The sequence below is a fragment of the Chaetura pelagica genome, unplaced genomic scaffold, assembly GCF_000747805.2.
Source record: "Chaetura pelagica isolate M959 unplaced genomic scaffold, ChaPel_1.0 scaffold534, whole genome shotgun sequence".
Lineage (NCBI taxonomy): Eukaryota > Metazoa > Chordata > Aves > Apodiformes > Apodidae > Chaetura > Chaetura pelagica.
In genome coordinates, this window is record NW_009953065.1 from 14593 (window position 1) to 37596 (window position 23004).

Below are 23004 nucleotides of genomic sequence, written 5' to 3' on the forward strand. Positions count from 1 at the left end.
AGGGAAAGAAATGGTTTTCCTATATGTAGAAGGCTATCAATTTAAGAGCCTGCAGCAGTGTATTAGTAGGTGGTAGATGTATTAGGTAAGATGAGAGCTTTCAAGCTAAGACATCATGTAAAGAGAACATCAAAAAAAGGAGATGATGCCAATCTGCATGTTCAGCTGAGTAGGCTGGGAGGAAAGATCCACTGAAAGGTCCATGAAGTGCCAGATCCTTTCATCGGCCATTTTATGCCCGGGTGGGAGCATCAAGTGTGTTGGGGACTTCACAGGTTTAAGATTTCATCCTCAAATTACCCCCTTTCCTTTCGAGTCTAGGCAAGTGTTGCTGACTTCTCAGTCCCTTCTTGCAGAGGGTTTCACCAACTCCCAGCTGCTAGGAACAAGCTGTTTTTCTGTTCACTGTACTCTATTTTAATCAACAGTGACAGCTTCTGGTACATTTCCTTGTGGGTTTAGTTAAAATAATACTATTTATTCTGTTTTTATATTACTGCGGTCTTGGCTATGGGATGGTGAGATCAAGTTCACACATCAACCTGTGAGCTTCAGGGAACTCGGTGAGGTGTTTGTGTATAACTGAGAGGAATGTGATGGGTTGGCCTTAGCAAGAAGGATGGCTTGTAGTGGGATTGTCCTAAGGGTCTGGAGACCAAGGTAACAGTATCTGTAAAATCTGTTACCTCAGTGTTACAGTAAAGACCTTCTTTAATAGTTACACTTCAATGAAGTAAGAACTTTGAAGCTTGGTTACCTTATCAAGTAATAGATGGTAGAATCTAGGCTGTCACAAGGAAGTCTTTATGGCCTTTGGATGATCAGGAGATAAAACCATCTGTTTCAGCCTTTTGCTTTCTTCTGAATAACTGACCAATGATTATAAATACTTGCAGCTTTCAAATAAAGTGTTTACTAGATTTAAGATATGTCTAGCTCCCCTTTGCTTGATAACTGCTAACCTGATGTTATCTTCTCTTTTCTTAGGGCTCACAACAGCATTAAGCCAGAACTTTCCTGTTAACTCTGTATTTGCAAAATGGCTGTTGCTTGATGGCAAGAAGATGCAAGATCAAGGTCTTACTTTTTGTTGTGACTGTGTGACCATAAAATACTGGCACCATCAAGTTGGAAATGATTTAATATGAGTGCAGATTTGCTTTTTACAATAGAACATTAAGTAAGCTAAAACTATCAACATTTTAAACCAAATTGCCTTATTTTTCTTCCAAACTTCATATATGTGTCAGGTAATATAGGCTTGAAAATGGATATCCTGTGGTGCTAAAGTACTTTAGAAAGAGGCGAAGGAGACGTGTATAAATGTTTATTTTTAAAAGAAAATGTACAAAAAGGGGAATTTTAAAATATGTAACAGCTGTTTATATACATTGATTCTTATTGCTGATTAATATGTATTGCACAACCATATTATTAATTACGATTCTGGGGCCTGGGATTTTCTAAATGTATTATCAGCCTCTAGCTTCCCAGCCTGCCCAGATGCCAACAAGTTCATGGAACATGTGGTAAATGGAGCATGTAGTGTAATGTAGCACGGGAGCTGCTGCTTGAAATGTTAACCACAAGTGAGATATTTGTGCACCAGCTGGCACTAGCAAGAGCTGCTTTTTTTCCAGTGGAAACAATGGCCCAGGACAGGATGAAACAAGTAAGTAGTGTTAACTCAAGAAAAATGGTGCTGTTGATATCATCACCATCATAGTTTTAACTCTGTGTTTTGTCTTTGCCATATATCCTACAATATTTTATTTTGCCATATGACATCTTTATGGTGGGGGCAAACTTTGCACTTAACTATACGTGCAACACTTGCACTTTTTTTTTTCCCTCCAACTGTCTAAAATTAGAGCAGCTGCATTAGAATTACAATTGCTTTTGCTGTGAACTTTTCCAATCATGGCTTTTCATGTACTAAACAGCTGTGTGTTTCTTTTTTTTTTTTTTAAATCACAACTGTAATTCAGTTTATGACACATGTCTACATGATGTTGCCCCTAAGATTTTTGCACACTATATTCTTGTATATTATTTCAAATAAATTCATAAAAATTTGGCATTGCGTGGTTCATAAAATGAAGAAGACTAAAAATTAAGTCAGCCCTGCAGTGATGAGCACCCATCCCAAGTGTATTTTGATGCTTTGCAGTTAGGAAGCTGCTGAAGAATTTCAAATACTGAATTCAGAATTGGATAGTCAATCTTCTTTATTACAGTTTAAACAAAAAGAGTTGAAATCAACATAAATTATTTCAAAGTGAATAGCAGTGCAGTAGAGGATCACTTATGTTATTTATAAGTATTTTTCCTTGTGTTAAAATTAGTGATTTTTAGATGGAAATTGTTAAGTCCAGCATTTCAAAAGTACATTTTTCTGAATAAGGCTAAAATGTATCCCAACTGTTTCAAACTGTACTTGTAGGAAAAGAGCTACTGCCTTATTGAAGATGCTCAGATATTTTGTTGTAGTTGCTGAATATTTTCTAATGTTATGCCTTTCTAAAGTCAGGAGGGCTAAAGAATTACTCGATTTCGTTAGAATGTAGAATTGCAGCACATAAAAATGTACTATTTCCTTATAATATTTGTGTATAAATAAGTTCTTACAATGCAAACGTAAAGCAAGATGACAGAAGTTTCACAGATGAAGTAGGTAAGCACAGTTCACTAAAAAGCTTATGTATTTGGGAATAATTTACATGAGCCATAAGTATAGAGGTGGCACCAAAGACCCATGACTGTTACTTTCCATTCCCCATTCTGAGTGAGTTGTCCAGGTATGCTCACAGAAGGGTTGACATGGCTTTCTGCAGCAGCTGAACCATGATGGGATACACGGGTGCAAACTCCTTTCCCTCTCTCGTTCTTACTGATTGAACATAAGCTTCCAGGGCACCTCTAAAAAAAAAAAGGAAATAAAAGTAGCTAAAGCAATTAAATAGCATACAGGTACTGTAAGCTCAGGATCTTCAACTGAAATTAATCAGCTTCTTCCCTACTGCAGAGTTTTCCTCAGATGATCTTACATGTCTTGGTGGAGGGAAGTGGGCAAGAACCACCTTACAGAGCTCTACATATTTCATATTTGTTCCGTGATCTTTTTCTCCCTGCTCGCGTGTTTTGAGGAGCGAACAAGTTAACATTTAAATAACCATCAGCAGCATGTTGCAGATGGCTTGAAATGACAGCTCTGACGCACAGACTCAGGCACATTGCTGTACTGGTAACCTTTAGAAAGGGAAAGAATAGACTCCAGCTGCCAGGAGTACAACTTGGGGAATGAAAACTGGGGCACTGGTAAGAGCTGAGATAACTTTAGGTGTTTTCCTGGCCGAGTCTCACTGCCGTCCTTGGGGAATGGCTGTACCAACCCCCAAACTCTGTGTGTGTGTGTCTTTGCTGGGTTTTTCTGGTACCTGGTGGTAGGATGTGGCACACAGCACTACCATGATGAGCTACACAGATACATTTCAAAGCTAACAGGGACAACTGCCATGATGTACCTGTCTATACATAACTTCCTTTGCAGCACCAGCCTGCCTGTCATCCAGTGGTTACAGTAACTAGTGGTGGTGTTGCATGACAGCTTACCTGTAGCATAGCTGTAGTTACAGCATATCTGTAAAACAAAGGCTTTGTAAATGCTGCTCTTCAGTTTTTAATAGTTTATTAATTAGGCCAACTTTGATGTGGCTTCTAATTTAATTGATTTTTATTTTTTTTCTGGGAGGCTACATAAGGGCCTGGCAAACTCAGCAAACCAGAACAGGTGAAGGTAGGGAGACACTAGGTCATAACACACGTTGTTGCCTGCCAGTAAAGCTACTGCTAAACCAGCAAGGGCTCTGAACTTCAAAAACTAAAACACACCGACATTAGAGCACTGCTGGGAAGCTCCAGCAAAGGTCACTAACAAGTGGGAGATGCTTCTGAGGCCAAAAGCCTGTCCTTGGTTTGCTGGAGAGATGTCTGAGCTTTGCCCCACTCCATGAGTTGGCCCTAGGGCTGCATCTGCTCCTGCCAGCACCTTCCATCCCCATCAAAGCCAGATGCTGATCTGGGAGTCTCCCTGCCAGCAGGCAACAGGAGCAGTTGGGTGGCTGCACATTGCATGCTGCACACACACTCACTCACACACTCCCTGGCCTGTCACTAAGGGCTTCTGACCGGGTATGAAATGTGCTGTGCCTGTGCTGAGCACAGGATGGGGCAGAGCCACCATCCAGCACAGCTCCTGATGGCCCCAGTGGCCCAGCTGGACTCACTTCCTTGCTGAAACCCAGAGCACAGTGAGAGTGAGGTGGTGCAAAAGGAGGATGTGCTGGATTATTGGAGAGTTGAGAGGTTTCAGAAGAATCAAGTGACTGAGCAAAGAAACAGTCCCTCCTGTTGGCGGGAATGCACTTGAGAGCTTTTCAGTTTTTATAACAGTGAGTTACTGCTGAGGGTTTCACACCAGGTACCAACACACTCTGAATCACTTGGCATTTTTTGCACATCAACAAACAGCAAGATAAAAATCATCCCTGTACAGTCAGAAAGGCAGGGGGAAAAAAAATGATTATTTTATCTAGGCAAAACAAAGCTGACTTTGCACCTGGTCAGCTCCCTGACAACTTTCAGTCTGCTCTTCCTGGTGGTCTCTGGGGAGCAGCACAGCATCAAGAAGGAAAGAGGCAACCACTAAATAAACTGGTTGCTGCAGCCACAGGGTGCTTTGGGTGCAGCTCACCTCTCCCAGCAAAAGCCGTGATGGACTGCAGAGGGATGGGGCACATCCACAGGTAAGCTTTAAATGCCAAGATCTAGAGAGAAGAAATTGAGACTGGGACAGCAGTGCCCTTGGTCAGGGTGCTTTTTAGAGAAACTGGTCTCTCATGGCCATGAAGGGCAGAGCACGTGATGGGCAGACTGAGCAATAGGTGGGAGATCCAGGCAGTGAAAGTGCAAGGATTTCATCAAGATGAAGGGAGATGCTTCACAAGGGTCAGATGTGTGACATTCCCACTCAGTACTCAAGTGCCCTGGTCAGCAGTAATCGTTAAGCACATTAGATGTTAGTTACCTTCTACAAAGAATAGTCCCTTGTATTAAAAAAGACAGTGGGAAAACTCTTGACAGTTTTCTTCCTGTAACTGTCACTCATCTTGCTGACTCTCCTTCCACTCACCCATGTCCCTGTCTTTTCCTCTATATGCTCCCCAAAGTTTGTTGTGCCGAAATGGTTTTTAGAAGTCATCAAAAGCTGAAAATAGGAAAAAAAACCAACACCCAAACATATTGACCTGCTTTACTTAGGAAGCTCTGACACCTCTTGGTGAAGTTACGGATTGGCGTCATTATCCAGATGGTAATAACACTGTTACCCCTTTCCAACTTTATCTCCTTGCTTTGAAAGAGCCCTTGAAAAAGATGACAGAGATAACCAGATCCCTTCAGATGAAAGGAAGAAGTTTACCCTAAAAGCAACACCCAACACCACTCAGTGTCAGCGCTTGATAATCCTTAGCCAGACTGTTATTCCCCTCAGCTCAACAAGAGGGAGTGAGATTTAGGCTAGACTAAGTGCCAAAACCAGTATTGGAGTCCTGCTGACACACCCTCCAGCAGCTTTTATCTTTTTTCTTTCCTGCCTCGAAAAAATCTGATTTAACTGGCAAAGCCAACTCCATCAGTGGCAGCTGCTGTCCTCTTACACCTCTAAAAAGCAGCTGAAAGGAACTCTGCAAATTGTCTCATGACCTCAGAACTGCCCAGACCCTTCTTTCCGGCAGAGACCAACAGCCAATAGAAGCTGAGCTGCTTGGCTCTTTTTCTGTCATTTTGCTCACATTGTTTCAAAGAGGCAAACTTCATCAATATGACCAACACAGCAGCATCTGAACTACTGCTCTTTTCCACTCAAAAGACAACTAATAGTTACTACACCATCAACAAGGTGAATTCTCAGGGTTTTTCCCTAAAAAGGACATCGTACAGCTTTACATTCAACAATGGGAATACAAGCTTTTGCAGCTCTCTAATGCCAAATCCATTCACTACTTTCCCATGTCCCATGTTTGCTCTCCAATAAAACTGATTAAATGCTCTAAAGCTGAATGGTAAAATGCAATTCATAATAACTGGGCCTGAAATGCTGGAACAAAAGCTTGGTTCTTCTCAGTAAGAGTTATGCTAATAGTCAAATCCAGGACAAGGTCATGGTGAGCACTGACTTCTCACCAAATGTAACACTGATACAAGCTCCCTTGACTTGTCAGCCTTCAACTTGAGAAGGTTGTTTTGCAAATGCCACCACTCTCTTTTGGTATGGATGTCACTGTAACCCTGGGGGAACAACTGACAGGAACTACAGTGCAAAAAGAATGAAAAAGACATGGAAAAACACCTACATCACCAAACAGTGGACATGGGCACCTCCAGAGCAGAACTGGCCTGGAGAACTACCTACCCATCACGGCTGAGCAGCAGTTCAGATCCCCTGTGAGCAGGTAGAAGAAAGCAGCTGGGGGAGGGTTTCACACTGAGTGAGAGGATTAAAAACTTACGCAGCTGCTAAAGCCCAGGAGCCAAGAGGCAGCTGCAGTCACCTGGAGCTCCATACCCTGGTGACCATGGAACAGCTCACAATCATGGTCAGGCTCCAGTCAGCTCAGGAAACTCCTGTGTTGCTGCCATGGTAGTGACGTGATGGTGACAGGAGAGGAAGCCTGCCCATCCCATTAGGAACAGCATTCCTAGCAATTAAAGGTCCAGGTAGTAAAATTGCAGAAATAATGAATCCACGGAGAAAAGATCTTTGGAATCCAGAGTAGTGGTGAGGTTGCTTCAGAATGTGAGGGAGAAGCGGGCTGGGAGAGGCTTCCCAAAGCACCAATGGTCACAAAGTAGGTATGATTCCAGAAGTACACTTGGGAAAGTTGTTTCTCCGAGGACAGTTATGAAGTCTTAAGGGTGGAATTTCAGGATTGCGATGTACAGGAAGACAGTGCAGGAAGCTGCTTCCAGCAAAGCAAGATGGGTGGTGGTGTTGCTGCACAGGGCAGGGCTCATCAGGCTGGTCCTCCTGGCTTCAGCGAAACCACCGCACCGGCTGAGCCAGGCAACTGCAACATGAGCCACTGAAGTTGCCAAGATGCCTACGTGACTGTACCTCATTTTGGGAGATAAAGGAGTTGAGTAGCAATTTTAACACTTGAAATGCAGATTTTTCTGATGACATTTGTGTAAACTTTAACAGTCCTAGCTCAGATGAGTTTCTGCAAACTATGCTGGAAGTACAGGGTTCAATTCAGACACCATTTTACTGTTCCAGTCTTGTCGTAAAGAAAAGGTAGCCTTGCTCCTGTAGAGGACACTGTACAAACACTAGTGCATGAGTAGGAATGGAAAAATAAACGGCACCATGGGTGAAAGCAGTATCACCAAGTCTATCATCTGTTGTCATATAAAAAGATGTAATTTATAGTTACGTTACTGATGTTTAAGAAGATGGAAGCAACCCTGTTTATGTAATACACAAAAACATATTCTTGAAGGGATTAGACTAAATAATGCCCTAAATTCAGTATCTTCCAGTCTAATAAAGGACATAAAACCTGTTCAGCAATCTGTTTCTATTTTAAAAGACAAGCTATGGTATACATTACAAATACTGTTTGTAAAAGAGTGCTATGGAAAGAGGGTTGGTGGGATGTTCTGCATATATTAATGTTTCATTAAAAATGCCATAAGTAGAAGAAGAAATAATCCAAGTTTAAGATGCCCTCCCACATAAGGAAAAGGATTCTAAAGCACTTATTAAATTAGTTCACTTGCTTGAGCAAAAACATGAGCTTTCTTGAAAATCAGGACAAGCTGATTACATAAGACCCAGATAGTTCTTTTAAAAAATGTTATTTCAACCCATGAAGATTTATATCTACAGTTAAAAGGGGGGAGGGGGAAGTGTATGATTTGGGCTGTGGTTCTTGAAGGAATCTGAATGCATATAATTTAGAATTACTCTAATTAATTAGTTCATTTTATATGGAACTGTGAATACTAGCACTACCATCCTGGGGTCTGACTCGGTCAAATGGAGCCTGTTTTAATTGTTAATATTCAGAAGAGGAAGGAATCATCTTTCTGTTCAGCAGTGGGGCAGTGCCCTGTGCACTCAGGTCCTGATCAATTAGCCAGGCAGCTGGAGGACAGCAGGGCTTCAGTACTTTGTTAAAGGTCTGTTTGCTCTGAATACTTCAGGGCAAAGAGGAAAATGGAAATATGCTGTGTAAGAGCACATCTGTCTGACACCAGATCTATTTAATCAAGTGCTATAAAAATTACTGTAAAACTGAACAGCAAAATCTCCAACAAGCATCATCTGTAGGACAAGAGAGCAGCACAAGACATCCCCAGTTCATTCCAGATTGCATAATAGAGGGATGAAGGGGATGCTGTGCTGTCAGACTGAGGAGCACGGAGGGTTGATAGGAATGTCTGGGAGTGCCGGGAGGCGCGGGTGCTGCTGGAGCTCTGGGGCTGCCAGCACAGCTGTCCTGCTGCTGCGCCCAGCCAGGTGGGACCTGCTGCACAGGTGGGGCTGTGCTGGTGGTCCCCAGGCCAGCATTCGTCCCTGCCTGGGGCAGGGTCGTAGTCAGAGCCACTCTCTGGCTCAGGACATCAGCTGGTTATGAAAACGAACCCTTCAGTGGGCCTGGCTTTCAGCTGCCCCAGCCACAGGGAGCCTGGGGCAGGGGAGTTTACTCACGCTCAGATGGTGAAAGTAAGAATTTGGACCTTGAGTGGATGAACTGTCCTTCAGGCTGGCTCAGATCCTGCCACGTCCAACAGGTTTCTTTTATGAAAGAAAGGCTGAGTTTTCAAACTTAACTGAAAAAAGTGCCCTGGGGGTGTACACCAGGTCCTTTCACCACAAGCCCTGCCCCAGGAGGAGGCCAGCAGCAGGGTCCCCTCACTGTGGGGCACTGCCTGCCTGAGGGAGCTGCCCTGGCCCAGCCCACACTCCCATCACCCAGCAGAGAAAATGGAGCTTTCAGGCCACAACACAACTGACCTATTTTTGGTACCTACTTCAGGATGAGATGAATCAGCCTCAGCAGCGCCTGTTTCTCTCTGTTGACTATAGAGTCTAGCTAACATCCGTCAAGGCAGGTAAATCCCTCCCTCCATGCTGAATACAGGCAGAAAGAAATGCACAAAAATGCTCAGAATGCTCCTAAGTTGTAACACTAACATCATGTTGCATATGAAACATTTAAGATGTATAGAGTGGAATAAGCACTGCAATTAGCTTTAATATGAAGCTGTAAGGATTCTGATAACACAAGTAAATTAATATCTAAGCAGCAGGTCCCTAGAGTAATTGCACAGTCATTATAAAGGGAGGTCGCAGAAAATTACCATTTGCAAGGTTGCAGCAAATGTAATTTCCTGATGTAAGCCAGTGCAGGGATCTGAAGGCTCAAAACATCCAAGGTTCAACTGGCACAGCTGAACAGCTACAGGCGGAAAAACCTTGAAGAGGGTGACTGATAAAAGACACCAAACAAATGGGAGAGATGCCTGTAGTGCAACTTAGGTTCATGTAAGACACATGAAGAGCAGGCTCAGAAATCTCCCAATAGAGTACTAAAGAAAATATGAGTGAAACATGGCCATCCTAGTGACTGATGCTTGCTTGCCTTACGCACTGATAACCAGCCTAGTGAGAAAGGACTGAGAGGTATGAGAGGAGGGTAGAAAGGTGAAGGCAACAACATACAGCAATGACTACAGAGGTTACCAGGCCTGCACAGGAGACCCATCCCTCCACTTGCTGTGCTCAAGCACTGGTCAGCCTGCCCTACTCTTTGCTCCCAGACATGAGGTGCTGCAGGCGCTGCCAAGCAAACCCCTGAGGGCAGAGGATGCTTGACAAACCCAATGTGCTTAGCTCAGGGGCTCAGCAGAGCTGCACCAGCAGTGCCTGCAAGTGGTGGGTCTGGGGATGGGTGAAGAAGCAGACAGACAGTGACTAGCAGCCTTGCTCTGGCATACCAAGAGTAGGGAGGAGCCGCTGGAGTGCCAACAGAGGCCTTTGGGAAGGGCAGATCTTCAAAGTTGCCCTCTCCATGCCCTGGAAGGACAGATGTCTGAGTGATGTCCAAGCACTCCACAGTGCAAAGCAAAAGGACCACAGTCTCATTGTAAAATGCTCAAGTGATAACCTTGCCAACTGATAACCTTGCAGCTGCATATTCTTGAGATTTACAAAGATAAAATACTGTAACAGTGGTATCTCATGGAAAATGAACAGAGGATTCAATGCAAGGACTGAAATGAAAAGCTTAAGTATTCCAGCTATGCTACTTGCTCTAATGGATGAAAGTCCCTGCCTAAAAGCCTTGTCCCAAGGTTTGTCCCATGGTCAGACCAATTTATCAGTGTCTGAAAATGACCACCAGCAAGCCCATTCACTGAATCAGTCTGGATGAAATTTAACTGCAAACAAGGACAAAAATGTGTTGCAATTTAAGGATGGCATTTTCAAATTTGTGTAAAAGGATTGAAGAGAACATAATCCCATCAGTTCTCAAATGATTTGAATTCTTGGCTTTTCCTAACATCTGAAATTCAACATTGTCAGTTTTGCCAGTACTATCAGAACAGAAATTACAATAAAAATATTCATAACTAAGTTACATATACAGCTGTATCAGCCTTCTACCTATTATCCATTCCCCTGTAATTTGGGGTGTCATGGCTTAAGATTCATGAAAACCTAGTTTTGTAGCCAAACTAGACTAACAACATGCTTAATTTTCACAAAATACTTCTTTAATACAAATATGAACTATGAACAAAGTATGTCTCATAGTTTGCATTTGATATTTTGGAAATAAATCCTACTAACACCTACTGGTGATCAACTAGTATTTCCTTAATTGTCCCAGGCACTACACTGGACTGTGTGGTGCTATCAGCTTCAAGAACTGTAAACATTCATAGCAGACTGCTCTAGGCTGCCTTCAAAGTGTGGACAGATAATGGTTGATTTTCTCAAGAACAGTCACTGCTGGCTGGAAATTTAAAGTCAGCTTTTACGACTTCAGCAAAAGCTGGCAATGTCCACATAAAGAAGTTCAAGGACAGAGTTGGCTCCCAAGCCAGATCAAGCCTGGTGCAGCTACATGTGACAACCTTTCCATGTGACAACACTGGAGTGGCACGACACAGAGGTCAGGACAGGACACCAAAGAGATGGCTGGAAGAGTTAGGGTGTTGGGAGCCAAACGATCATCTGAGCCTTGAATCCTGAGGATCCTCGGGCTGCTTCTGCTGTGTTCATCCAACACATCTGTTTTCTCTTAGCATACTTGAATCTGCTTGTTTTTAAAAACAAGACTCTTCATAACTTTTCCTAACATTTTAAAATGCAAAACACTATTTAGCTATAAAGCCATCTACTCAAGGAAGATTTAAAAAATCTGATGTATTATTACATCCTAAAGATCCTGGGCTGATTTCCTGAAGAGTAACACTGAAGGGAACTTTTGAACTCCTACCTACATTTTCATTGCTTAAGCTTCCAAAGCTTCTTTCCTGATACAGAAGACAGGATGGCTACAGCCTTGACTTTCCAACAGTTGAGAGAGACAGTTTTGCTAAACACAGTATTTATTTAAACAATCACTGTGCATGGTTTCCTTCTTTTGCAAGAGATTGTGTGATCCCTCCAAAGGCACTGGAGGGTTTGGGCACAGGGAGAGGGGAGGAAAGTGTGCAGTTTATGTATTCTCCCATTTTGCAACTCATCCCATGAGTGGAGGGAAGGTAATGGTATTTATGATACAGAATCACAGAACCATCACGGTTGGAAAAGACCTCCAAGAGCACCAAGTCTGACCATCAACCCAAAGGCACCACATCCACTACAGGATGTCCTGAAGTTCCACATCTGTGTCTTTTTTTAATACCTCTAGGGATGGTGACTCAACCATCTCCATCTCCTGTAGCACATATTTTTACTTTTCAAGACCAGTTCTGGTGTGTAGTTAAGTTACTGCTCCATTATCACAAACGCAGAGAAGAAAGAAGCATGACTTGTACCGTATGAGGGCAAGCCTGTCTTTTTCAGATGGATGATCATCGAGCCACTGGGAGTAGCGGGCAATGGACCACTCAGCCCTCTGAAACAGAGAAGCACAAAAACCACCAATGACACAAACATGCAAAAGGAAACACACCCCCCCGATTTCAGAATCAAAGATTTCATAAAGGGAGGCCACAGGAGGCTCTCTTAATACGGCAGTGATGCAGAATGAGTTAAGGAGCCAGGGACAGAAATAGCCCAATACATTATGTGGGAGCTGAGAGCTGATCTCCTGTATCAGCTGTTTGACCAGTTCTGACACTGGATTGAATCTAGATCTCCTGCACCTTCCATAAGCAGGATCCAGGCAATCCGCAGTCTAGGATGAGACCTGAAATTTCTTCTGAGCTGATAGAATAATAAAGAATTGAGAGTCCACTTAAAATTAGGTTATCATCTTCCTACTGTTAGTTATTCAACATACAAAGTCAATGACCATAACACCTTTGCCACAACAACAACAACAGCAAAGGCCAACAAACTATATAAACTATGAGCTTGAATATTTTTTAAATAAAAACTAGGGTGAATTACAATGTTAATTTCTCCTTAGGACATCTCAAAAGGAAAGACAGATTGATCTTATTACCTGGAAGGGTGATTTTAACTCTGGTGGTGCTCTCGTAAATAAGAACTGAAGAATAATGCTGAATGGAATAACCTCTCCCAGAGCTGGGCTACTGGCAATATGCTCACTGGTCTGGAACAGCAGTGGTCTGAAAAAATGCAACAATATACTTGTGAACGGAAGAAAAAGCATCCCTTATGCATTAGGAAAATGCCTATATGCTGGCAACATCGTGTTAGGATAGAATAATCTGGTTTTTTCCACTAGTCTGCATCTTAGATTTTGAACACAGGCTCAGTTGCTAAGAATTTACAGAAGTTGCCTCTTTCAATTAAACAACACAGGGCTGTACGTTTTGTGTTTCACTGAAAATTCTTAAGGTAACTATAGAGCTCACTGTCATACAGAAGTTGCACTGAAAGCAAGACAAAAAAAATACAATTTGGCCAACATTTGCATAACAAAGATTGTTAAATCATAGTTACACTCTGCATAAAATTTAAAAGAACTTTGGTCTATTTCTAATTTGCAGGTGGGTGTTACCAAAAAAGCTCCCGGTTTAATCAGAACTAACATGGGGTGACACATCAGTTTGGAGCCCCAGGTGGGTCACACTGCAACTGCAGCTCACCTGAATGACCTCAGCTGCCTGTAAGGTTTTCCCAGGTCAGAGACTCGGCGACACAGTGGTGCTACTGCTAACTCCATCTATAAAAACAAACATTTTAATAGGAATTTGACTGTCCCAAAACACAAAACTTGGTATTGAAGAAGACTGCTGCTAAGCAATAATCCACACTCACAGACCAAGACACTGACTTCTCGCTGGGGGCTGAATTTGAGACAAGGAATTATCCTTTCCTTTCCCACTGCAATGCCCAAGCCAAGGCTTTTGCCTTATTCTTGGCAATGCAGTGAGCATCCCATGACAAACAGTAGTGATGGTCTATGGTTAAGAGCAGATGGGTTCCTGTGAGCTGAGACCGAGCTTTTGTTTCCTGCAGCAGGTTTATTTTGTTGGTGACTAGTTTCCTGATGAAACACTTATGTCAATACCCCAAACATCAGACTGCAGCCTGGGAAGGAAGAAAATCTAGGCAGGTCTCCACAAGTCACTCCTAAAACAGCAAAAATGCATTCCCATTTCAGCAGGGCACCTTTTCCTTTGGAAAAGTACAAGGTTGAAGTGATTCCTTCTCAAACGCTCAGACCCAAACTCTGGGGCACAAAACCTACACAGATCAGACAGAAGGCAGCTGGGACCTTTTGCCAGAGGGTCCACAGACAAAGGAGCATCACTAAGAGCAATATTTTAATATTGACTTTTGTACTGAGTTACAACAGCCATCTTTAAAAACTATTTTTAAACACTTCCTGTTTTTTAAGCACTGGAGTTCCCCTGCTTTTTGCAACAAGAGCCAGGCTCTCTTGGGTTTTGTATCATTCACATGACAATAAACTCTGTCACAGGCTCTTCATTAACAGTGAGGATGCAGAAGTGAAAAAGAACAATTTCACTTCCAGTTCCCAGATGGAACATGAACATGACATGGCAAAATTTCAGTTCATATGCACATTAATACAAGTACCATCACTCAAAAAACCCCACAGGTAAAGTAATTCTAGCCAGATATGGGTTAAGTCTTTACCTTTTGCATTCCTAAATCGTCAGTCAACAGAGGGACACAAACTTTACTCTCCATGTATATTTTTTAAAATCCATATCTTAAAAGACTATTCAGACTTTGCACACCTTATGCACAAGTAAGTTATGTTTCAAAGGACGAAAGGTAAAATAAGTAACAAGATCAAAAACACCATACGAAGAGCTTCCCATGTCACTGTTGAACAAGTTTCAAAGCATTTGTGGTAAGACACTATTTCCAGTGAAGTCTTCAATACTTCTGTTCTTTCCAGCTGTAGCATTTCCTGAGACAGAGCTGGCTGCTGAGCCACCAGCTTCACCAAGACCATGTAACTATGCTGGTGTTCTATCAAAATCAAGGATTGTGTGGTGAACTATGATGCCACAATTCATCTAAAACCAGAAGAAATTAATTTAGCAACTAATGCAAATCAAAGCCATATACTTCAAGCACCCATCTTAATAAGCAGGTGGCAGGACAGGAGTCATCTCACCTACTTCTCAACATCTGCAGGTTCTCTTCATACTCAGTGGAGAGAAAAAAAAAAACTCCTGCAGTGTGATGCACCTTTCCCAGTGGTGGACTGAAAATAGGTGAGGTGGGTCATGTTGCAGGAGTACCCCACCTGTATGACCTTCAGTCAGACAAGGCTGGGAAAGCCAGAAGGCCCAATCTGGGAACCTTTGCCTCTCCTACAGACAAGGGGAGGAGAGAATCTCTAGGAGGTGATGGGAAAAGCCCCACAGAACTAGCCTACAGGCAATGCAAAGCTGTTTCCCGAGCCTATGAACCTTGGAGCACATGCCCCACATCAAGCACGTCCAGGATGCTTGAAATCTGCATTTTAAATTAAGCAGAAACTCACAGAAGCAGAAAAGTAATAAAAGCCCACTAAGCGGAACCAAGGATCCTTGTCTTCGGCTTTCAGATTAATGCTCCAGCCCTGGGTAACAGCCTGTCTCCCTCCTGCCTGCTGCCCTTCTGGCCCCCTAAATCTTCTCTGGACCATGAACTTTGCTACAGCTGGGCAGGATCCCTGCCCCATTCCCCTACAACCCTGGCAGCCTGAGGTCACCTCTCCCACATGCAGGAGCAAGGAGTACCTGTTCCTTGGGCTGAAGGGCATGCACAACCCAGCTCTGCAGCTCCTGAGCAAGCATGCTGCCCAGCAGACGGTGCAAAAGGCAGGCAGATGGGAAGCCAATGTCCCCAGGCCTGAGGAGACATCAGCTGCTGTGCTGTGTGCAGAATTCAGCAGCACGAGGGAGAGAGGTTCAGTGCACACTCCCAGGGTAGGCAGGTTCTCCCTGGGGATTTCTGCAGGGAGGTGCTCCAACTCCAAACTGTGAGGAAGCTTAGAGCAAGTTCTGCACATTGTATCCCCAGACCCCCATGACACTTCTGAGCGTCGGTGGGAACCGAGAGGCTGCTCTGCTGCACAGGATCAGGAGCAACGAGCCAAAAAGAGGATCTAATTAAGTAGGCTTTGCTGCATTATGGTACCAGAACCCTACAGACCCTGAAAAACAAGTCTCTGATTTCTCCAGAGTTTCTTTTCAGGCATTAGTATAGGCTACAGGCAGCTGGAAGTTACTGATACTCTGTAGGAGCTGGTATCCCAGCTCTGGTGGGAGCCGTGGGCTTGTAGCTGTGAAGAACCAGGGAGAAGATAATTCTTTTAGGTCCTTCAGAGAATTTGGTAACAGGCAACAAACTGCCAGTCAGACTTAGGGAAACAGATGCATGGATCAAACTGTACTCGTGAGGAGAAAGAAATCCCAGCATAGCAAAATATAAATTTGCTTAATAAGTTTCAAATTATTTCACTCCTGAAACATAATATGATGCAATGAGATGTAAATGAAACTTTCTACAGCTTAAACAATTCCTTATTAAAACTATTTAAAATTATTTCTCTTGAACATACTTGGCAGTTTCCATAAATCAACATTTTTAGCCTTAAGTACTAAAGAAAAAAAAAATATTCTGGAAAATTCTATTACTTCATGTTCAACCTTTATTCACTGTAGGAAATTATTAGTATTGCTAGAACTAGATGGATTTAATGGCAGCAGATGGTTGATTCGTGAAGTACTAGTTGCCAAAGAAAAAAACTGTTTTTAAGCTTTGCAGCATACTATACCATCTCAAATTGACTCATGAAGAGTGGGAATGAGTGAAAACTAATGTGGCAAAAAATGTACATAAACCAGAGAAACTTTTTTTCTTAATTTACAACACTAGTCTGCTATGTGTTATACCCCAATCTCTCCAACTGAAGCTTTACTTCCCGTAATAACTAAGATTGTTTTCTTCACTTGAATTTCAGCTATTTGTCTGAGGCCAGTGATGCAGAGAGATGCTACAGCCTCTTTCTGCTGCTACATTCCTTTCTGCAGGCCCCCAGAGCAGGGTTTTGTGTCTCTGCCGGGGAGCGACTGCCAGAGAGGAATCATTTGTCTGGAACAGCTGCTGGGTTTAAGGTGCTGGAATTGGGCAGAATCACTTCTGAGCATGCATCACTTCTTGGTTTTGCTACCTGTCATCACCTGAAGCTGCATCAACTGTTGATTCACGCAGCATGTTTATATCATGGCAGCTTTTGCTATGCTACACAGCTATCGTTTCCAAGGCATTTTGGTGAGTACTGAGAGGCTGGGTGATGTTTTTGGCTGTCTGCAAGCCAGTATCTGTGTTGTGTGCACAAGGCCGCTCATACAGCTGTGTCCTACAGATGTTACAAAGTCAGGGTAAGGAGGTTGTTTTTTTCTTTTCCAAATCTCTCTCTCAGAACAGCAAATTTGAAAAGTCAGATCTCCAGGTTAAATTCAGTGACAAATCAGCATCCAAATAGTAATTTGCAACTGCAGAGGCTTGATCAACTAATTTGAGATAACCACTAACACACGATCCAAGAGGAGCAGTAGAAAGTGCAGGTGAGTGCAGAAATGGAAGCAGAAGGAGGCTTAATGACTTGCCTCATTTCTCCTAACCTTGTTCAAAACTCATTGCCTTTCCATGATTTATTCATGTTATTTTGCTATGCTTTGCAGAGCACAGTGGCAGACTCCTGCCCAACATATGCTTTTTCTCAATGATTCTCAAAAAGGTTGTATTATCTTTTCTTCTCATATGACCCTGCCACAGCCCATGGCGAGGTGGTCAATTATCTGTTGAACTATTCACTGGCTAGCTATATTGTAAAAAATACAGCACATGGCTGGCTTCTCTAATTGGATTATGTTCAGCAACCCAAGGGTGAAGTTAATATGTAGTCTAGATACAGATAATGCACATATATTGAAAGGCACTTTGAAAAATCCCATAGTGAAGTTATTGTTTAGTGCCTATTGTGGCTTTTTCAAGATCTCTCATTACTAAACAGCTGCTTTTTCAGCTGGAAAATCTTAACATTAAATTTTTAGCTATTGCATTTCCTCCTGGTGAAGATGAATTCCCAGTTTTTACATGTTAACGCAAAAATGCTTTTTCCTAGCCAGTCACCAGGAGAGAATGCTCTAACAAGCAAGGGAGCAGAAGAGCTCTGAACTATTGCATGAAGGAAGCTGGCCTTGGAGGGATGTGGAATTTGGTTTCTCCCTCATACAGCAGTTCCAGAACAGTTGATGTTTAAGAAAATCCTTCAGCTGTAATACTGCCAAAATAACACACCTCAGAAAATAATTTCCTCCTTATGGTAAGAGAGTTAGAATTAAACATTAAGTGCATTTTTGCTTTAGTGGTTTCTGTCCTTGTGACTACAATGTGATTACAGCATCCTGCTTCTCTCACTTCTCCATGAGGAACTAGAAAGGACACTTTTAAGGAAAAATGATGAAAAGCATTTTTACACTTGTATCATCACATTTGATCAAATGAGCAATTTTGTTTACCTTTTTAAAAAAACAAATGTCTAATTTTCTTGGTTTTTTAATGCTACATATTGAATCAGGGAATCAGATTCTTACCATAGGATAACCAGAAGCTAGAGACATTTCTTCTGCACTAGAATTTAGCATTGATAGCTTCTGCATTAAAAACATTTCTCTAGGAAAATTTAATCAAACCAAAACATTTTGCTGTAATTTATGGATAAACACTTGAAGACCTGGTGGCAGAGTTAACTATACCCCATCAAAACTGTCTGAGCACAGTACTAAATAATGTCAAAAAACTCAACTATAAATTACACCTACATAGGAAATATATGAAGATATATATAGAATCACATTAACTCAAACAGGACCAATAAAATTATTTACTCAACAAGGCCGAAAATTATCAGTCATGACACGAGCTGTTATTATTGGTACAGACAGCGGCTGCTACCTTATATGTCACTCTAAGCACAGGCCTATACTATGAAAAGATGGGAAATCATGTCATGCCTTCATGCTATAAAGCATATAAAGATTACTTAGTCTTTGCACTTTCTAGGTAAGTTTATTTAAATGCAGCTGTGATTTGTATTTGCTATTGATAAACAGCTATTTTCCTGTATCAGCTTACAAACATCATGTAGCAGACTACTAATTTCCATGCCAAATACTACTGTAGATTCCTCATTTCTTCTAAATAATTTTTTCAACTGATTGTGCTTATGTTTCATTCTTTGCTGCACTGTCCAGCATTTCCATTGGGGTTTAGGAAGACTGAACTACAAGCCAGCAACCCCAAAGTGTGCCCAAGTGTAAGTGCTGTGAAAACTCTGAATACCAAGAAAGTTAAAAGGTCTCCTGGAGAAGAACTGGTACTCCCCAGACATATGAATGTGGAAAAACCATCAGGGCTTGCTTGCTGGCTTGCTTGCCTACAGGAGAACATTTTTTTCAGGCTGCCTAGTATTGAATTAAAAAGTGAAATTTGGTACTACATACATGAATACTGAATTATGGTCACCTTAAAAAAAGACAAAAAACCCAAGAAACATCCAGGAATTTAAAGGAGTGAACTGAAAAGCAATTTTGTGCAGTTGCCTCCATAAAAACTGAGCATGAAAAGAAGAGAATTCAGCCTGTAAACTGGAACTATTCCAAACAATGTGAGTCCCAAGGAGCAGCACAGTATGTGATAATAACCTTGCAGCACTGCAGACATTTTCTAGGGCTTGAAATGTTTCTATGTTCCTGTAAGCACTGATATTCATTAAATCATATTAAAGATATTCAGGCACATTTTAAGCCTATCATACCTCTGTTTACAGCTGGAACACTAGCACACACCTAATCTTACTGCTGAAATATCTGTAATGCACAAGATAGCAAAATGCAGTAATAACACTGGAAACAGGATAAGACACAGAATTCAACAGAATTAGAGCAATAATTCCTAACTGCATAAGTAGCAGAGCCTTACTGAAGAAAATTGGCTGTTGTGTCCCTCACCTAACCCAGTTCTGAATTAGAAGACCCTGAAGCCTCAATTTTCCCCCTTCTGTGTGAACACCTTTTGTTTTAAGGCAACTGATCAGTAAAACACGTTTCCAGTATAAAAATCTTCAATTCTGACTCTCAGCCAAAGCTATTCTGCTGAGTATAAGGCAGCTACAACTCTGAGTGCCCTTGAAGAAATGTGCACAAACACAAGGTACCCAAAATCTGATACAACTCAAGATTATGTGACTTCCTTGTAAGCATGTGTGTTTATAATAGGACCTCAAATTAGCCAAAGCTTCTGAGCAGATTTCTGCCCAGGGCTTTTGCTTGTAAGTAACCTCAAAACACCAAAAGGGGTTTTACATCTCAAAAGACAGTTTAAAGCAGGAATATGTAACCCTTTTGGAGCACAGATGATTCAAAATGACTCTGCAAGACAGAGCACAAGTAAAAACAGTTTATAAACAAAACTCCTCCTACACACAAAGTGTCTTTCCAGGCAGGTCCTTTCCTTCAGGTTTGGCTTTAGTCCAACAATGCAGTGCCTTTCTGGGACTACAAAAAACCCTGCACACAGCATTTATATCCATTTGGAAAAGTTTATTATTTCCATAGAGCCAGCAGCCCACCTAAACACGTGCTCCCTGCTCTCCTCAGCCCAAAGCAACAGCAGCGTCTCCTTCTCTTCAGAGGAATCAAGTCTTTTCCTTGACAAAGCCAAGTGCCGCAGGAATGGGTGCATGGAATTGAAACAAGTCCTGTTTGGGACTACAGTCACATTTTGGCAAACATGCCCAGGACTCTTGGCTGGGTCAGAGCAACTGCAGCCTCCCCAGTGGGGCTGCCAGGAGCTGGTATCACAGGCATGTGCCCAAAATCCACTAGGGTTTTGGAAGGGGCAGACAAACCCCCCAAAACATGGATATAAGGCAGCTTCCACATACAAAATGCTACATTTCCTTCTCTGCTATCCTGAGCAACAGGATACCACGTTCAGGCCATTCTGGGCACTGCAGCCCTTGTGCAGCCAGGGATGCCCTAAGGAGCTTTGTGCAGAGATGCTCAAAGGTACAGAGTGAATGCTGCGGTGGCTGTATGGGGCTGGGTAGACCTAGACAGTTCTTGCCTTAAGCCTGTATCTAAACAAGCCAAAAATATAGTGCAATGTGAAGATAAGAAAAGCACAAGGCAGCCCCCAGATGCAGCAACAGTTGAATTAATTCAAAGCCTCACTTTTTTCTTCCACAGTACAAAAGAGGAGAAACCAGAACATTTATCTTCACATAATTGTCCAGGAGTTATCCTCAGTGAGGAAGAACATGCAAGTTCCCCTACGCTCAGATGCAAACATACCTTCTTTTTTCACTTAAAAGGCAGCCCATGTCAAAACGAGAAAAATAAGTGTTTAAAAAAGATACATTAATTAGATTTTTAGTATTACTATAACATGTGCTTAGATATTTACTGTAGAATTAGATGAAGATACTTCCCAAATTTAACCAGCTTACTTTAGTACTGCAGCATACATTACAAAAATAATCTATATTTCTTCCAGAGGAGTGATGCATTTCCCACACCCCAGTTTTACGCCATTGTCTTCAAAACAGAGAGGGGAACAGAACTTTCTGAATGAAAGCAATTGAAAACTTCTCCTTAACCTCTGTGGTGAAAGGCTGATTTGCTACTTTTGAGTAATGAATAAAAAAACTTTACTCAGGAGACTGTCACTCACAGGCAAATGATAGAAAGCAGCCACAAGCAGGAGCAAAGACAGCAGTGATTCCTCCCTCCCTGCCTTCCTCCCCTACTTCAGGTACTTAACAGCCATAAGCAGTGCTTAGTATGCAGGGAGCTGGTGCTAATTCCCTTTTCTGCTTGGATAACAATAACCAGGACCCTCAGACTAATCTAGTGGATATCTGTATTCTTTGACAAGTTAGTAACACAGTGTTACTACTCACAAATTAAATTTGAATAACAGTAGATAATGCAGAAAGGTAGCAGATATTAATTTGGCAGTTTGTTTTGTGTTTTAGTCCAGTGTAAGAATTAGGGAAAGCTGAGATGCTTGGTAAGTCAGTCAGGTCATGAAGAGAATCCCACAAGAAAACTGCTCTTCTGTTACCAAAAAGACAGTTCTTCCACTGGCTATCGATGTTTCTACACTGCAAGGCAGCTGAGGTGGCGATTAACCACTGTGGGCACTGTGATATATAAAGTGATTAAAAAAGCGACAGGCCATTCCATTAGGAGAGAAACAAAGAAACAAAGAAGTGAATGAATGGTGGCAAATGACAGACGTCCCAATGAGGTCAGACAAGCAGGATAAAATATCAAGACACAGCTGAATTTAAAGACAACAGTCACTTGATAGAAAGCTGTCAGACTTCCCTGAATGTGCCCTACAGTCATGAGAGATCTTCAGCTACTCTGTGGATGCATTTCTCAGGACACAGTATCTCATCAGAGAGGATGTTTAGAACTGGAATGCACTGACTTCTACAACTGCCTGTATACACCTTGCTGGGGACAACAGCATTGATAGTTTTCAATGAACAGTGAAGTAACAGTAAAAAGCAGAACCCAGTACTGAGGGTACCTGTGCAAAATCTGCCGCGAGCCGCATCTTCCCACCTTCACCCAGGGGCCTTATGAGGCTGGCGTGGCGAATGAAGAGTTCAATTGCTCTCTGAGCCATGGCTTCAGTGTTATCAAAGACAAAGTCAAAACACTCAAAATGTCTGAAGTAATCGCTCATCACTCTTGCTATAAAACCCTGTAGTTCTTTCATGTACAGAGAACATGGGACATCTGGTTTTCCTGAGCTGGATAATGATCTGGAAAAGAGAAAAGAAAAAAGAAATAGGGACAGTTACATTCATCCTTAAAACATAACCACATTTTTTTTCCTACCACACAAAGTCATGGCATGAATTGTCTTCATTCTACTCAGGTCACTTTGAAACTGTGGTCAAAAATATGTCTTTATTAGCCATTCCTATCCTAGTAAGATAAGAAAACCACCCCATTCCTACACAACTTGCAAAGCCTCCACCAGTTTGGAGCCTAAACCTCAAATCCAACCCCTAAATTTAAATGTCCCAGTTGCTGATTTGTAATTCTAATGATGGATCAGAAAATACAAGCATATGTCACAGGGTTACTAGTTTAGACTATCCCATTATCTGTTCTCTGTATAGAATTAGTTTCTTAGGTTCCTTCAAACCTAGAAGTCAATCTAATTATCACAGAAATAGC

At 42.1% G+C, this 23004-nt stretch overlaps 2 protein-coding genes across 2 annotated transcripts in view; one reads left to right on the forward strand and one right to left on the reverse strand.

The window, feature by feature from the left end:
- The window catches only part of HBP1 (HMG-box transcription factor 1), a 13542-nt gene extending 11968 nt beyond the window's left edge, over positions 1-1574 (forward strand). Inside the window, exon 10 of the mRNA XM_009996772.1 lies at positions 988-1574. Within this exon, the coding sequence (XP_009995074.1) occupies positions 988-1005 (18 nt within the window). The 3' untranslated portion in view covers positions 1006-1574. The remainder of the gene's footprint in view (positions 1-987) is intronic.
- Positions 1298-23004, reverse strand: part of COG5 (component of oligomeric golgi complex 5) — a 177682-nt gene continuing 155975 nt past the window's right edge. The window contains exons 18-22 of the mRNA XM_009996782.1: positions 22346-22583; positions 13357-13433; positions 12747-12873; positions 12115-12194; positions 1298-2919 (exon numbers count right to left, since the gene is read on the reverse strand). Of these exons, the coding sequence (XP_009995084.1) occupies positions 2805-2919; positions 12115-12194; positions 12747-12873; positions 13357-13433; positions 22346-22583 (637 nt within the window). The 3' untranslated portion in view covers positions 1298-2804. The remainder of the gene's footprint in view (positions 2920-12114; positions 12195-12746; positions 12874-13356; positions 13434-22345; positions 22584-23004) is intronic.